General features: G+C 44.0%; 1 protein-coding gene across 2 annotated transcripts in view; it reads left to right on the forward strand.

Annotated features, from left to right (window-relative positions):
- LOC138949514 (uncharacterized) overlaps positions 1-14,752 on the forward strand; it is a 725,664-nt gene that overhangs the window by 193,143 nt on the left and 517,769 nt on the right. For both annotated transcript variants that reach the window (XM_070321340.1, XM_070321341.1), the window contains exon 6: positions 5,613-5,732. In XM_070321340.1, coding sequence (XP_070177441.1) covers positions 5,613-5,732 — 120 coding nt within the window. The remainder of the gene's footprint in view (positions 1-5,612; positions 5,733-14,752) is intronic.

The raw sequence follows: 14,752 nt of genomic DNA on the forward strand, positions 1-14,752 counted from the left end.
TTTAAAAAACAAAGCAGTGTATTGCATAATAATATCCTTCAATTATGACAAGAAATAAGGAATAAACGTCTCTTGGCATGTTGTCTACCTAATTATCTTGATCGCATTTATTTAAAGTGGAAATCGTTTTGTTCGTAAGCTCACATACAATCATTTATGAAACAAACTCGGACCAGACCAGAGATTTGATTGATAATGGGACCTTTATTCTATACAGTACCAGAGTAAATTATATAAACCATTACATGACAAAATAAGCTTCTTGCTCTTTGGAGTGATGTGGCCTTTGACAGCTCATCAACCCAGTAATGTAGACCTGCCTTTTTTACAAAGTAGGTACATGTATGCATACCGAAAGATCACCATATGTGTAAAACCATACTGCAGTGTCATTTTTCAGTAGAGAAGTAACAGAAAAAGAGCGTATGTTCTCCTTCAGCTTCATGTTGTCTTTCTTCAAGCCAGAAGCATCTTCAGTCAGACTATTTAGTATTAATCACAGAGGCCTGTTATGTAATTGTCATCTGCAGCTCTGCCAACTTGAGGTAGTCTGTGTTCCAATAACAATATCCTCACAGGTAGTCGTGTCCCTCTTTGCAAAGGCATGATCTGGCCCTGGTCCTAAGCTCTCACTAGATGCGGAGGACAAAGGAATGGCTGCTTCTGTAAATACAAAATCAAATGTATACATTAGCAATAGAATTAGCATCAATGATCTTGTTATCAGATTACACATGCATCACACTCACAGCATTTAAGCATGAAAATACATGAGGGAAATAACTCCTGAAATTGAAAAAAACCTTAGGGGTGCGGGAGATGCTCCCAGGAAATTATTTCGGAGTGTTCTATGCAAAATCAAAATTGTAGAAATCTAGTGCTATTTTTGTTGTTGCATCAATTCAATGGTACATTTCTGGGAATAAAAAAAAAGATTCAGCATGAGCTTTATCGTGATTGGCGGCCTATACCCCAGACGGGGTCACAGGCGTAGGTGAGGAGGTGAGGTGAGCTTTATCGATGTCTTGAAGACTGCATCACTATCTGTATCAAGTAACCTCCTTAATCTTCTCGATTCAAGAGTCGGTTGATTGAATGCACGTGGCTTGTCGACATATGTCTATATCTTGTTTGTTTGTTTGTTTTCTAAAATCTTGAATCTGTTTCGTGACCCTTCCTATGCATCCGTTTTGGGCTGCCGATTCATTTTAAATTTCTTATACACTGATGTAGGAAGACAATTTGAAGTCAGCAGATCATAAATTGATAAAAACAAACAAAGCTTACTTGGCTCTGAGTCTCGTCCAGATCCGAAGATATTTTCAGCGTTGACACTGGGGGGTGGGAGCAACACCGCTTGCTTGTCGTCGGTCTTCAGCGGACAAAGTCACGTCTCCGACCAGTACCTTGTCCTTCTGCTAGAGTCACTTGTTCTTGATGTTCTCTCAAATCCAAGATTAAGGGTGGGTACGAAGTCAACGGAGTTGGCATCGTTGATAGCCGTGCCATTGCCAGACACGAAGTGACGCGAGCAGACTTTTCAATGGCACGACAAACCCCTGTCGTCGGATTGCTTACACCCATCGCGTCCTTCGCTGTTGCGCCTTCGCACTTGCACCCATCGGAAAGCCATACAATGACAAATTCTGTCCACCGTATTTCTCTTTCTTCATTCCACCGTTGCACTTGCAGTTGTAAACACAACAGTTTGCCTCGTCGTCTCCGCACTTTACTTTGCACCAAGCCTCGTTGTCACCCTCCGCGGGTTAGGGGGAGTCCCATATTGGTTGGGACGAGAACGAATTTACCCGATGCTACCCAGCATGTCGTAAGAGGCGACTAACGGTTCTGTTTCTCCTTTTACCCTTGTTAAGTGTTTCTTGTATAGAATATAGTCAATGTTTGTAAAGATTTTAGTCAAGCAGTATGTAAGAAATGTTAAGTCCTTTGTACTGGAAACTTGCATTCTCCCAGTAAGGTCATATATTGTACTACGTTGCAAGCCCCTGGAGCAATTTTTTGATTAGTGCTTTTGTGAACAAGAAACAATTAACAAGTGGCTCTATCCCATCTCCCCCCTTTCCCCTATCCCATCTCCCCCCTTTCCCCGTCGCGATATAACCTTGAATGGTTGAAAACGACTAACGGTTCTGTTTCTCCTTTTACCCTTGTTAAGTGTTTCTTGTATAGAATATAGTCAATGTTTGTGAAGATTTTAGTCAAGCAGTATGTAAGAAATGTTAAGTCCTTTGTACTGGAAACTTGCATTCTCCCAGTAAGGTCATATATTGTACTACGTTGCAAGCCCCTGGAGCAATTTTTTGATTAGTGCTTTTGTGAACAAGAAACAATTAACAAGTGGCTCTATCCCATCTCCCCCATTTCCCCTATCCCATCTACCCCCTTTCCCCGTCGCGATATAACCTTGAATGGTTGAAAACGACGTTAAACACCAAATAAATAAAGAAAGAAAGCCTCATTGTCGATTTTTCCTTTTGCCCCCTAGTTCCGGTAGATCTGACAATAAACTTCACAGCGCATGCGCCAGAATTTAAGTGAAAAAGGTCTATTGGCCCTTTGTTGGCGTGCCAGCAAACACCATACATAAAATTGCCAGCAAAACGCCACAAATGGGCCAATGCAGGCAAACCATGCATGTACCAGCTCTGGGCCATCAATGGCGAGCCAACAATGGGCCAACTAAGGAATTTTACTGGCCGACAGTATTACTGGAATGCAATACCGGGCCAGTTATGGTTTGCCAACTAAGGCCCAGTTATGGCTTGCTTTGCCAAACTTGCCAGCAAAAAAACATAAATGGCCCAGTTCTGGCAAGTTTATTGGGTCACTGTCTCTCTCTGTCTTTCTCTCTGTCTCTGTATCTGTCTCTCTCTCTCTCCCCCCCCCCCCCCCCCACCTTCATATCTCCGTGCAATGAATCGTGTGGGTGTATTTATTTGCGTGTGCGTATGTGAGTGGCTGTGTGTGTGTGTGTGTGTGTGTGTGTGTGTGTGTGTGTGTGTGTGTGTGTGTGTGTGTGTGTGTGTGTTTACGCGCGCGTGTGTGCGGAAGGGCGAGAGCGAGAGGGGCGAAAACGAGAGAAAGAGGGGGGGGGGAGGGAAGAGAGAGGGAGAGGGGGGGGGCGAGAGAGATAGTGAGAGCGAGAAAGAGAGAGAGAAAGGGAGGGAGGGACAGACAGACGGACAGAGAAAGAAAGAGAGAAAGAGAGAGAGAGAGAGAGAGAGAGAGAGAGAGAGAGAGAGAGAGAGAGAGAGAGAGAGAGAGAGAGAGAGAGAGAGAGAGCGCGCATCGGGCTATTTACTCCTAAACCTTCACCTATAATCAACCTGTATTGACTAACATGAAGACCACAACACTTTTTCACGGATTCCACAAGACATCCAACGGTCAAATCTGACCACCAAAAACAAAAGGAAAGGCCCTGCTTCTCCACGTGGGGTACACACACACATACACACACACACACACACATACACACACACACACAGATATCCTGAGGGCAAATGCATAGTGTCACCCCTAAAATGTACTAATGGACTGAGCTGTAAGCGATTGGACTCGTCTACTTTGGTCAGTGCGGGTAGGGAGGGCTGTTCCAAGTACAGCGCGACTGTTCGCATAATCGCCTCCAATTTGCATGCATGGACTCGGCCGTCAGCAAAGAGACAGGTCTATTTAGTTGAAAGTAGGTAGAGAGGGTAGAACTGAAAACATAGCGTTGCCTACAACATGAAAACTGTTTCTCTCTTCGCGAACAGGGCGTCCGCTCTACGCAACGCACCCCTGCTTTCTATATTCGATCGACACTCGGTTGTTTCGTTTACAAAGACACACATGCTAATGTACTGTGTCCTTACTATCTCGGGCCCACGTGTACTGTGTCCTTACTATCTCGGGCCCACGTGTACTGTGTCCTTACTATCTCGGGCCCACGTGTACTGTGTCCTTACTATCTCGGGCCCACGTGTACTGTGTCCTTACTATCTCGGGCCCACGTGTACTGTGTCCTTACTATCTCGGGCCCACGTGTACTGTGGCCCTACTATCTCGCACACACATGTACTTTTGTCGTTCTATATCGCGCACACATGTAATGTGGCCTTACTATGTCTTACATATCTGTACTGGGCCCCTACTATTCGTGCACACATGTATTGTGGCCCTACTATCTTGTGCACACGTGTACTGTGGCCTTAATATCTCTTGCACACCTGTATTTGTGTCCTTACTACTCTCGTACACACCTGTACTGTTGCACTACTATCTCATACACATGTGTACTGTGGCCTTAATATCTCATACACACCTGTACTGTGGCCCTAATATCTCATACACACCTGTACTGTGGCCTTAATATCTCATACACACCTGTACTGTGGCCCTACTGTCTTGTGCGTCCATGTTTATACTGTAAAGCAGACAGAAGCAATCGACTAAGAAGTGAGCAGAGAAGAAAGACCTAAACGACTATTGCTTTGTTTGCATGTGACAAGACGTGAGCAGAGAAGAAAGACCTAAACGACTATTGCTTTGTTTGCATGTGACAAGACGTGAGCAGAGAAGAAAGACCTAAACGACTATTGCTTTGTTTGCATGTGACAAGACGTGAGCAGAGAAGAAAGACCTAAACGACTATTGCTTTGTTTGCATGTGACAAGACGTGAGCAGAGAAGAAAGACCTAAACGACTATTGCTTTGTTTGCATGTGACAAGACGTGAGCAGAGAAGAAAGACCTAAACGACTATTGCTTTGTTTGCATGTGACAAGACGTGAGCAGAGAAGAAAGACCTAAACGACTATAGCTTTGTTTGCATGTGACAAGACGTGAGCAGAGAAGAAAGACCTAAACGACTATTGCTTTGTTTGCATGTGACAAGACGTGAGCAGAGAAGAAAGACCTAAACGACTATTGCTTTGTTTGCATGTGACAAGACGTGAGCAGAGAAGAAAGACCTAAACGACTATTGCTTTGTTTGCATGTGACAAGACGTGAGCAGAGAAGAAAGACCTAAACGACTATTGCTTTGTTTGCATGTGACAAGACGTGAGCAGAGAAGAAAGACCTAAACGACTATTGCTTTGTTTGCATGTGACAAGACGGGAGCAGAGAAGAAAGACCTAAACGACTATTGCTTTGTTTGCATGTGACAAGACGTGAGCAGAGAAGAAAGACCTAAACGACTATTGCTTTGTTTGCATGTGACAAGACGCGAGCAGAGAAGAAAGACCTAAACGACTATTGCTTTGTTTGCATGTGACAAGACGTGAGCAGAGAAGAAAGACCTAAACGACTATTGCTTTGTTTGCATGTGACAAGACGTGAGCAGAGAAGAAAGACCTAAACGACTATTGCTTTGTTTGCATGTGACAAGACGTGAGCAGAGAAGAAAGACCTAAACGACTATTGCTTTGTTTGCATGTGACAAGACGTGAGCAGAGAAGAAAGACCTAAACGACTATTGCTTTGTTTGCATGTGACAAGACGTGAGCAGAGAAGAAAGACCAAAACGACTATTGCTTTGTTTGCATGTGACAAGACGTGAGCAGAGAAGAAAGACCTAAACGACTATTGCTTTGTTTGCATGTGCAGATACGTACGACATCAGATGCGAAACAGATGTCACCGGGCAATATTTACGTCTTGAGAAGCTTGAACAGCCCGGCTATGGCTGGAGATTTCACATTATTTTCTGTGAAGTTACTGTTTTGGGTAAGTCTACCTTTCATATCTACCTCGTCACATGTTATTCAGGTCATGTTTATAGGTACAGAAAAAACAAACATTTTTGATTCACCTGAGTAATTAGTGAGTCTTTGTACTCTTCCGTGTCCCTCAGTATGGACGGACGGGCGTCTGAACGTCAGTAGACAAAAAACTTATAATGTTGAGGTTATCTTGGGTGTTTTTCAAGATAGAGCTTTTAAACTTTGCACGCATTAATTCAGAGTTTGATGATTGTCTCGTCATGACCCCAGTCTGGGGTCACACCAGGGTCATGTTCGATTTATAAACACTTAAAGCACACTCAGCTTCACGCACACCATCAGTTTCTGGTCACAGACACTGTCAGGCTTTTCCACACTGTACAAACACCCTTTCGTTAAACACTCACCACTAGACATCCTAAGTGCCCTCCGTAAAGAGCGAGCATTTTTCAAAAAAAATATTTTTGAGTGGCCAGACTGATGGTCTAACCCACAATCGTACGCCTCGTTTTGGCGCTAGAACTAACTTTTAAAATTTAAATAATAAATGGACAGCTTGTTACACAGACATTTTTAAATCATAAAAGAATGTTTTTTTCTCATCAAAAAATGATCAGTACAATTCGAAGTGTTGAAAGTTTGAAAAAAGGGAGCCTTGTAACAAGTCACACAAGGTCGTGTTTGCCCAAGCAGATGAATTTTCTATATTTCGCTTGCTTCTTTGAAACCAACCGCCGCCGATAAGTTCGTGTGTCTCGCAGTCGTTTGTTGCATTTTAAATTTAGAGGTACACAATGAAATAACGTGCTATATAACGTGCTATTGCAGATACAACGAGTCGCATTGAAATCACAAACTGACGACTACATTGTGAAAAAAAGGAATGTGGGTGACACGGGTCGACGATGGCCCAGGGGTAAAATAAACCAAGAAATCTTGTGTGTGGTTTACGCAAACTAAATAGCCATTCAAACGAACTGTGTCATTTAATGCTGTTAAATGCTATTACAAGGGTGTTCCATAAGGATAGAACTGCTTTTTCGTGAGAAGATGTATATCGTTCTGTAAACCATTTGAGGAAGACTAAGGCTTTAACGTTGAGGTTATTTTGGATGTGCTTGAAGCTTGACCTGTGAAACTTTGTACACTTCTAGGATGTAATAATCTCCCGACCAAAGTTTGTTTGATCCTCGTCAAGTGAGGTCACATGGGGGTCATGTTTGATTCATAAAACAACTTTGCATTGACGTCATCTCAGACGTTTTTGAAGCTAGTGTCACAGTAGGGTCATGTTCAGGAAAACATAAAGTTGAGGTTTTCTACGATATTTTGGGTGATTTGTCTTGGCCAGCTAACAATTAATTTGGTCAATACAATTCTGTTTCTTGTAAAAATATCGATTTTTCACATGTACAGCGTGTTGAGTATGAGGCTAGTGATGGTGGTGGGAAGGGGGTCGGGGGTGCAAGTTTGTATATGTGGGATATTCTCAGGTTTATATATACTGTTCAAAAAAAGAAACGCATAGCTTGTAATATTTGGTTAATTTAGTTATATGGCTACAAGGATATCCACCAAACTGCAGAAAATGTTTATCTGGTCGTCGACCTTTCGTCCATTGCCACAAGTGAGCTCTGCACGTGACGCATGCGTTATCAGTGGCTACAATGTCAAAATTGCTCATTTGGCATGACCACTCGTCATGCTTCAGTGTAATCTCGTGAAACTCGGGGAATATTGAGCTCTCACCATGTCTTCCAAAACCCATAAAAGCGGATTGTTCGCCACAAAGAAATCAGACGACAATTCAGTGACGAAAGATGGCCCGATTGAGCAGAGAAGACCGCCAAATTGCATTGGGTCGTTTACAAGCAGGCCAAAGTCAAAGTGCAATCGCCAGGCACTTCCACGTGTCCCAGAGCACCATCAGTATACTGTGGGTCAGGTTTCAAGCCACTGGCTCCGTTGCTGACTTGCCACGAGCGGGAAGACCAAGGGCGACAACTGCTGCTCACGACCGCTTCATACGGCTCCGCCACCTCCGGAATCGTTTCCTGTCGGCCTCATCTTCTGTCCAGGCTCTCCCCGGGCCACACCGATTATCGGACCAGACCGTGCGGAACCGCCTGCATGAAGCTGGTTTGAGAGCTCGCAGACCTCACAGAGGAGCTGTCCTCACCCGCCGCCATCGCCAGAACTGAGTGCAGTGGGGCAACCAGCACCTTCGCTGGACCGTCCGGAATCACTGGAGACACGTGTGGTTCAGCGACGAGTCCTACTTCCTGCTCCAGCGACATGATGGTCGGAGGAGGGTCTACCGGAGAGTAAACGAACGTTACGCGCCCAACTGTGTGGATGAGGCACCCGTTCATGGTGGTGGAGGCGTCATGGTGTGGGGGGCGATCAATACCGCTGGAAGGAGCACCCTGGTGCACGTCCAAGGGCGCATAACTGCCCAGCGATACGTGGAGGAAATTCTGCGCCCACACGCCCTTCCTCTTCTGGCTGACCAGGATGCCATATTCCAGCAGGACAACGCTCGCCCGCACACAGCACGACTCACCACCCAGTTCCTCACCGACCACCATGTCCAGGTGCTTCCCTGGCCATCCATGTCGCCAGACATGAACCCGATAGAACACCTCTGGGATGAATTGGACAGACGTGTGCGCAGGCGAGAAGAAGCGCCGGCAAATCACCGCGATCTATTGCAGGCACTTCAGGAGGAGTGGGACACCATCCCACAGCAAGATATCCGGCATCTGATCCAGTCCATGCCCAGAAGGTGCCGGGCAGTTGTTGCTGCTCAAGGCAGTCACACCCCCTACTGACTTGACAGCCTCGGCACCCAATCGTATTGATTGACTGATTGATTTGAAGATGCAAATGAACTGTGTGTGCATTCAACTGTGTCCATACCAGATTTCAAACAAATAATCTAAATATTGGATTTTCTGTTAATTTTTTCGAAAAATAAAACAAATTTGGCAAGTAGCAACTATGCGTTTCTTTTTTTGAACAGTATAACTGAATGGAGAAATATTGTTGAAACTTGACGCAGTTTAAAGGTTTGATTACTTCCAGACATTTACAAGATATGATTGATCCTCGTCAAAGTTCAAGGTCACAGATCTACATGTTTAGGTAATGCTAACAAAAAACAAGTCGCATGAAGCGAAATTATGCATTTAGTCAATCTGTCAATTTCACAAAATAATACTGATTACACTGCATTTTACGAAAGAAAGCTTCGCCGATTACCGCAACTCAGGCTAAAACCGCTGAAATGAAAAACGTGATCGCTTGAAGTGACTAGCTAGAAAAGCGCAGTATCATACCGCTCTTCACAGAAACCGCTTTTCTGTATTCTCTTTTTATTTTTAGCTTGTATTTCATCAAAACATAACATGTCTATATGATTTTGGAATCAGGAAAATATAAGAAATAACATAACAATAATGTTGGATCGATTACTACAATTTCAATTCAATTAGAATTTTGAGATTTGTAAGGACCAAAATCCTTAATTGATTATTAAACTTCCAAACTGAAATGCAATCCCATAGTCCGGGCTTTGTCAAAGATTGATAGAACAAAATTTCAACCAATTTTATCGAAAATTGAAGGGGAGACAGTGCCGCCTAAACTATCACTAAAAGCCGGATATGACGTCAATAAAGACATTTATCGCAAAAAGGAAACAATGCTCTGGGGATATTATCTGAAAGAATGTTTATGTAAAGTTCCATGAATATCGGTCCAATGGTTTCCTTGGAATCGATACACACACACCCACACATAGACACCCACAGGTGCGCGGACGCGCGCACGCACGAACACACACACACACACACACACACACACACACACACACACACACACACACACACACACACACACATTCACTTCCAGGGTTTGACGGGGGCAGTGGCGTGGTGGTAAGACATCGGCCTCCTAATCGGGAGGTCGTGAGTTCGAATCCCGGTCGCTGCCGCCTGGTGGGTTAAGAGTGGAGATGTTTCCGATCTCCCAGGTCAACTTATGTGCAGACCTGCTAGTGACTTAACCCCCTTCGAGTGTACAACACCAAATGCGCACGGAAACGATACCGTAAACCATGTCAGAGTTCGGTGGGTTATAGAAACACGAAAATACCCAGCATGCCTCCCCCGAAATCGGCGTATGCTGCCTGAATGGCAGGGTAAAAACGGTCATACACGTAAAACTCCACTCGTGCTAAAAAAAACAAAAAGTGAACGTGGGAGTCTGAGCACATGAACGAAGAAGAAGAAGAAGAAGAAACTTGTTATACATTGACATTGGTAGTTTTATTCTTCTTCTTCTTCGTCGTTCGCTAGATATTTTTATCATAAGAACCTTTTCTAAATTCCTATTAACTCGATGTTCTTTAACTATATGTATACATAAATGCATATTGTAAAGCAGTATGCATTGTTAGAGGATTTTTTAGTAGCAGTGTTTAAATGTCGAAGCTGCTTTTCCCAGTTTTACCAAAGAGACCGACTGTATGTTGTGTTGTTGTATTTGTCAGACTTGATTGTACCGAGTCCCTACACATGTTGTAATGCGCTTAGAGCCAAATATTTTTGTTTTTTGTAAGGGATAGGCGCAATATAAATACACTTTATTATTATTTAAGTTATTGAGACATCCCAGTGCATTTAGAGATTTATAGAGCAAATCGAGAAAATTCATTATTGAACGAAGCGCATAGCGCTGAGTTCAATAATTATTTTCGAGATTTGCTCTATAAATCCCTTAATGCACTGGGATTGTTTCAATAACGATATTGTCAGTACCGCCATAGAAAAAAGAAGATTCCAAACGCACACTTTGCTACGCGCATTTGAATAGCCATAACTGTGTGGTCAGGTCGTGTACAGTAAGATCTACTTTTGTGTGGGCCGGTGTCTCAAGTGTGTCGTGCTTTCGTCACACGCATTTTAATTTCTGTTCGTAAATTCCAGTGTAGCGTTAAAGCTGAACAGTGATGATCTTTCAGAGAGACCTCATTTGAACTCGGAGAAAGGACTGTGCTCTTCATTATTTGCGATTCGAAACCTTCAGTCGAGCGTCGATGGATTGACTGTGCGGAGTGACTCCCCTTGAATTGACTACCCCACGAAGGACTCGACGGTTCGCACATTTTCAAAATAAATGTGGCATATATCTCGTGTTGTATCTTCACTCATCGGGGAGTCTGATACTAAATATGAACGGTAAGAATGCTCTGAACCCTACACGTATTGTATCCCCATCGTTTTTTCGTTCACATTTGCCCAACATGTTAATTTGCTGAGCGGGGTTTATGTCGTCTGCTACTGCTAGGCTAGAACAATCGAACCACTGCAGTCTGCACTGTCACTGAGTCTGCACGAATAAGGCAGGCTGGTAATAAGTCTTATAATTATATGGTAAGAACGTTCTGAACCCTACACGTTTTCGATTACGATTGTTCTTGCCTTGAAATAATAATTCGGAAACCATTCATTTACTGAACTGATGCAGTCGTATTTCAGTGTAGTCTGCTAGAGTCGATCGAATCAGTCTTCCAAATGCTGTGTACGTTATCGGAATAACACTTGTGTTTTCTGTTAGCCGCTGGGAATTGTATACTAACTCATCATTTGGTAATGTGGATGATAAGCTACATGCCACTAACACAGCATGTTATGAGAAGAATCTATGCAAGTCGGCGAAAATGAGATGAAACACAGCGGCTTCTATTTTAGATCAGTGCCACTGTGGCACAGGCACATGCAATCTGTCACTGTCAGAAAAAAACCCACTTCTGCTTTAATTGAGAAGCAGGGAATTTATGGTCATTTGGTATTGTGGAGAATATAAGCTACATGTCATTAATTAATTCTGAGGATGAGAGTACAGTCTCGCTTTGGCAAAGGGCGTAAGAATACGCTCTGTGGAAAAGTTAGCGCACTCCAAGAGTGCGCTAACAGATTTAAGCGCATCGCCATTAGCCAATCAACTGGTTCACATCAGTCATGTGACACCAGTACTTACTGACTATTATTATTATTATATTATTATTATTATTATTATTATTATTATTATTTAAGTTATTGAGACATCCCAGTGCACTAAGGGATTTATAGAGCAAATCGAGAAAATTCATTATTGAACGAAGCGCATAGCGCTGAGTTCAATAATTATTTTCGAGATTTGCTCTATAAATCCCTTAGTGCACTGGGATTGTTTCAATAACGATATTGTCAGTACCGCCAGATAAAAAAGAAGATTCAAAACGCACATTTTGCAACGCGCATTTGGATAGGCGTAACTGTGTGGTCTGGTTTGTGTCAGATCTACTTTTGTCTGGGCTGTCTCAAGTGTGTCGTGCTTTCGTCACACGCAAACTCTTGTTTTAATTTCTGTTGGTAAATTCCAGTGTAGCGTTAAGCTAAAAAGTGATGATATTTCATAGAGACCTCATTTAAACTCGGAGAAAGGACTATGCTCTTAGTTATTTACGATTCGAAACCTTCATCGAGCTGACTGTGCAGAGTTTTGCCCCTTGCCAAGGTCGACGAAAAGCACATTTTCAAAATAAATGTGGCATGTTTCTCGTGTGGTATCTTCACTCAACGGGGAGTCTGGTACTAAATATGAACGGTAAGAATGCTCTGAACCCTACAAGTATTATATCCCTGTAACGTGTTGGTCTGGGTTCGTTTACGTAACATGCCAGATGGATGCAGATAATAGTCATTCATACAGAAGGACAGCCGACATTGTGTGTAGCAGGAAAAGGAAGGTACTTTATTTCTACGTATGTCTGCATACATAATTAACCAAGGGGAATTATTCATCAGCATACTACCTGATAGTATAGCAGCAGTTATCTCCTCAACATCTCCCCCTTTTACAAAAGGAATTAAAGAAACCATCTTTAACTTTATGAATACCAGAACATGCAACTTCCGACATAAATTCAAAATACCGAAACGGTTAACATAATGTTCTGATTCTTTTAACTTTTGTCTGTTCGCGATAATGTTCCGATTCCACTGTTACAGATTACCATCCGTCAAATGAACACACTGTTGCTTATCTTTACTGGATAGCGTTCATAAACTTTAACAAAAGAAAACGAATCTGAAATATTATTTCTCGGTACGTTCCGATACCTCCGGAACACTGGAAATCTGGTGTACACAGAAATTACTGTTCTTCAAATCTCGCTGGCTTCTTTACAGTTCGGCCACTCCGAGTTACGTAGTCTCCGGGTGTCGGAGTACTGTCCTCGGTATCCACACTGCTATCTGGTGGAGGATCAGGGTCAACACCTGTAACGGTGTCTGGTATCTCTTCCGGTACTGGATCCGCTTCTCTGCTGGCTGGAGCTGGAGCCACCGGACGAAGACGAAGATGTTTCCGGTTGCGTCTTCGGTCCCCAGTAGGTGTACGGACGATGTAGGATCTTGGTGCACACTGCTCTCGCACCTCAGCTGGAAGTTTCCCCCCCTTCTCACCGTCACACTTGACGAAGACTTGGTCGCCTGGCTGTAGAGGTGAAAGCGACTGTACCCCGTGGTGCCTGTCGAATGTCTGCTTCTGCCTCCTTTTGGCTGCTTCGTCACGCTGTTGTAGTTCGTCTCGGTTGATGTTCTTCGGTTTCAAGTTCTCAGGAAGACATGGTAGGGTGTTTCGAAGTCGTCTTCCGAACGCTAGTTCTGCTGGACTTGCTCCAAGGGCAGGTATCGATGTTGAACGATACACCAACAGTCCCAAGAAAATGTCGTCATGGCAAAGAATCCTTTTCGCGATTTTCACCGCGCTTTCCGCCTCGCCGTTTGCCTGAGGGTTGTGAGGGCTAGACGTTACGTGCTTGAAACACCAATCTCTCGAAAATGCTTGAAACTCGGCCGACGTAAATTGTGTACCATTGTCTGATACAAGAGTCTCTGGAATCCCATGACGAGCGAAAATGTTCTTGAGCTTCAGAATCACTGTTCTGGACGTTGTATCTGGTAGGTAAGTTACATCCAGGTATCTGGAATAATAGTTCATCACGACGAGGTAGTTCTGTCCATTCAGTTCCATCAAGTCAGTTCCCACTCTCTGGAATGGTCTCTCTGGCAGAGCTGATGGAATCAATGGTTCTGAACGCTGAGTGGGTAGGCGCTCGGTGCAGAAGTTGCACTTGGCTACCCGATCCTGGATGTCCTTGCTAATGCGAGGCCACCACACACATTGGTTGGCTCGCTCCCTACACTTGTTCACACCTTGATGTCCATCATGGATGTGTTCCAGTATATCTTTCCTCATGCTGAAAGGAATCACGATTCTGTTGCCCTTGATGAGTAGTCCGTTGTTTACAGTAAGTTCTCCTCTCACTGCAAACAAATCTCTGGCTGCTAGCTTCACATCTTCTTTGTACCGCGGCCACCCAGTCTCGGTGTACTCGAGCGCTGTTTTCAGGTTGACGTCTTTGAGAGTGTCTGCCCGAATCTGCTCAAGCCTGCGGTCTGACATTGACCACGAGGATGCGACTGTGTCGACGTAAGCTTCTACGTCGTTCTGTAGTTCTTCTTGTCGAAGAGAAGTTTTGCCTCCCGTCAAGGGACTACGTGAAAGTGTGTCCGCCACGAACATCTCTTTTCCGGGGTTGTATCTGGCTTCGGGTTTGAAACGCATCAAACGCATGAGCATGCGTTGGCAACGCAGTGGCGTATCCGTTAAGTCCTTTGTGTTTATCAAGGGTATGAGGGGTTTGTGATCTGTGCACAATACAAACGTTTCGAGGCCAACCAGGTATCTCTCGAATTTCTCACACGCCCACACTGTCGCGAGACACTCTTTCTCTATCTGAGCGTAGCGTTCTTCAGCTTCTGTGCGTGTTCTGGAACAGAAAGCCACAGGACGAAGTCCCTCTTCGTGTTCCTGCAACAACACTGCGCCCAGTCCGTAACTGCTTGCGTCAGCGCTCACCGTCGTTGGTTTAGCTGGATCAAAGAACGCCAAGGTAGGTGCTGTGGTCAGTAA

The sequence above is a fragment of the Littorina saxatilis genome, linkage group LG15 (genome assembly GCF_037325665.1).
Source record: "Littorina saxatilis isolate snail1 linkage group LG15, US_GU_Lsax_2.0, whole genome shotgun sequence".
In the NCBI taxonomy this organism is placed as follows: domain Eukaryota; kingdom Metazoa; phylum Mollusca; class Gastropoda; order Littorinimorpha; family Littorinidae; genus Littorina; species Littorina saxatilis.